This window comes from Pediculus humanus, genomic scaffold (assembly GCF_000006295.1).
Source record: "Pediculus humanus corporis 1103172108263 genomic scaffold, whole genome shotgun sequence".
NCBI classification, from domain to species: Eukaryota; Metazoa; Arthropoda; class Insecta; order Psocodea; family Pediculidae; genus Pediculus; species Pediculus humanus.
In genome coordinates, this window is record NW_002987832.1 from 279564 (window position 1) to 280999 (window position 1436).

At 30.9% G+C, this 1436-nt stretch overlaps 1 protein-coding gene across 1 annotated transcript in view; it reads right to left on the reverse strand.

The window, feature by feature from the left end:
- The window catches only part of Phum_PHUM494510 (uncharacterized protein), a gene marked incomplete at both ends in the record, with an annotated part of 6058 nt that overhangs the window by 3236 nt on the left and 1386 nt on the right, over positions 1-1436 (reverse strand). Inside the window, 2 exons of the mRNA XM_002430635.1 lie at positions 232-337; positions 663-800. Coding sequence (XP_002430680.1) covers positions 232-337; positions 663-800 — 244 coding nt within the window. The remainder of the gene's footprint in view (positions 1-231; positions 338-662; positions 801-1436) is intronic.

Here is a 1436-nt window from a genome sequence, read left to right on the forward strand (position 1 = left end):
TACAGACGCGACGCGGGGAACTACGACTTCTACGACTAGTTTGAGAAAAAGTGAAAATTTTATAAGATTAATCACGAAATAATTAATGGCGGCACGCGCGCGTTTTTTTTTTAAAGCGGAAAACTATGGCGTGTCGAATTTAAATAAATAAATAAATACTCACACACGTTTCGATTTGCCATTAATTAATAACAACCTTTAATAATAATAATAATTATAATAAATACTCACCTGGAGCAAATTTAAGACCCAACCAAACGGAAAATGGCATGATACCGTGGTGTATGACGTGAAGATTTGACACTTGACTGTTTTTCTTTCTCAATATGAAGAATAGCTAAAAAAAACCAAAATCAAAAATTATTTTTTAAAGTTTTCAAAACCTAACGCTAATAATAATAATGATGATAATAATGATAATAATAATAATAATAATCAATTGTCATTAAATTCAATCGATTACTAATCAACAGGGTTTCGCGTGACTCCAACAGTGGAATCAAAAAAAAAAAAAAAAAAAAAAAAATTAATAAACGACCGTAAGAAAACGTTAACGAGCGAGCGAGCGAGCGAGCGAATAATAATAATAATAAATGAAAAATCGAAACAAGGGTGGGTAGGAGGGGAGAGGGAGGGATGGTAAAAACATTTAAATTACTCACCGTGTCGAAAAATTCCGTAAATTTAGAAAAATAATACCACCAACACGTGTTGGCCATTCTCATCGCTTTAGGATTATACGAATAATCAACAGGTTGACATCTAAAACTATATCCGGTAAACCAACCGCTTTGAATGTACTAAAATAAAATAAAATAAAATAAAATTAAGTTTAATTAGATTTTAAGTGATGTTAATAATAATAATAATAATGATGATAATGATAATAAAAAAATGCACCACGTGGGACGACCCCCATTTTAAAATTTTAATTAAAACCAACACAACTCCAAGATTCGAATGTGTTTCCTTAGGAAATCATTTGAATTCTCACAACCGGAATGGATGAAAAAAAAAATCCCTTACGTCATCATCGTACTAACACTAATAATAATAATAACAATGATGATGATGATGATGATGATGATGATAAAATTAATTTTTAAAACGTGGGGAAGGGGGGCGAGTTTTCATTCGATTGTGTTATCATCGATGATGCTCCCAAATAATAACCGTTAGAATACAAATTGTCAAACTTTACCGTCATTTTTTCGGTCAGTGAACCTAGGTCAAGTTTGGTCACAATTATATTTATATGTGTGTGAGAGAGACAGAGAGAGAGCGTACATATTAAATTTTTTTTTTTTTGTTGTAACGAACTTTGATCGACAAACTTGTTACGTTTTAACGTTTTTTTAAATTTTTTTTTTTTTTATTTATATTTTTGCAAATCCTATTTTGAAACAAAAAGATGGCGATTCGATGGGCGGGGTGGG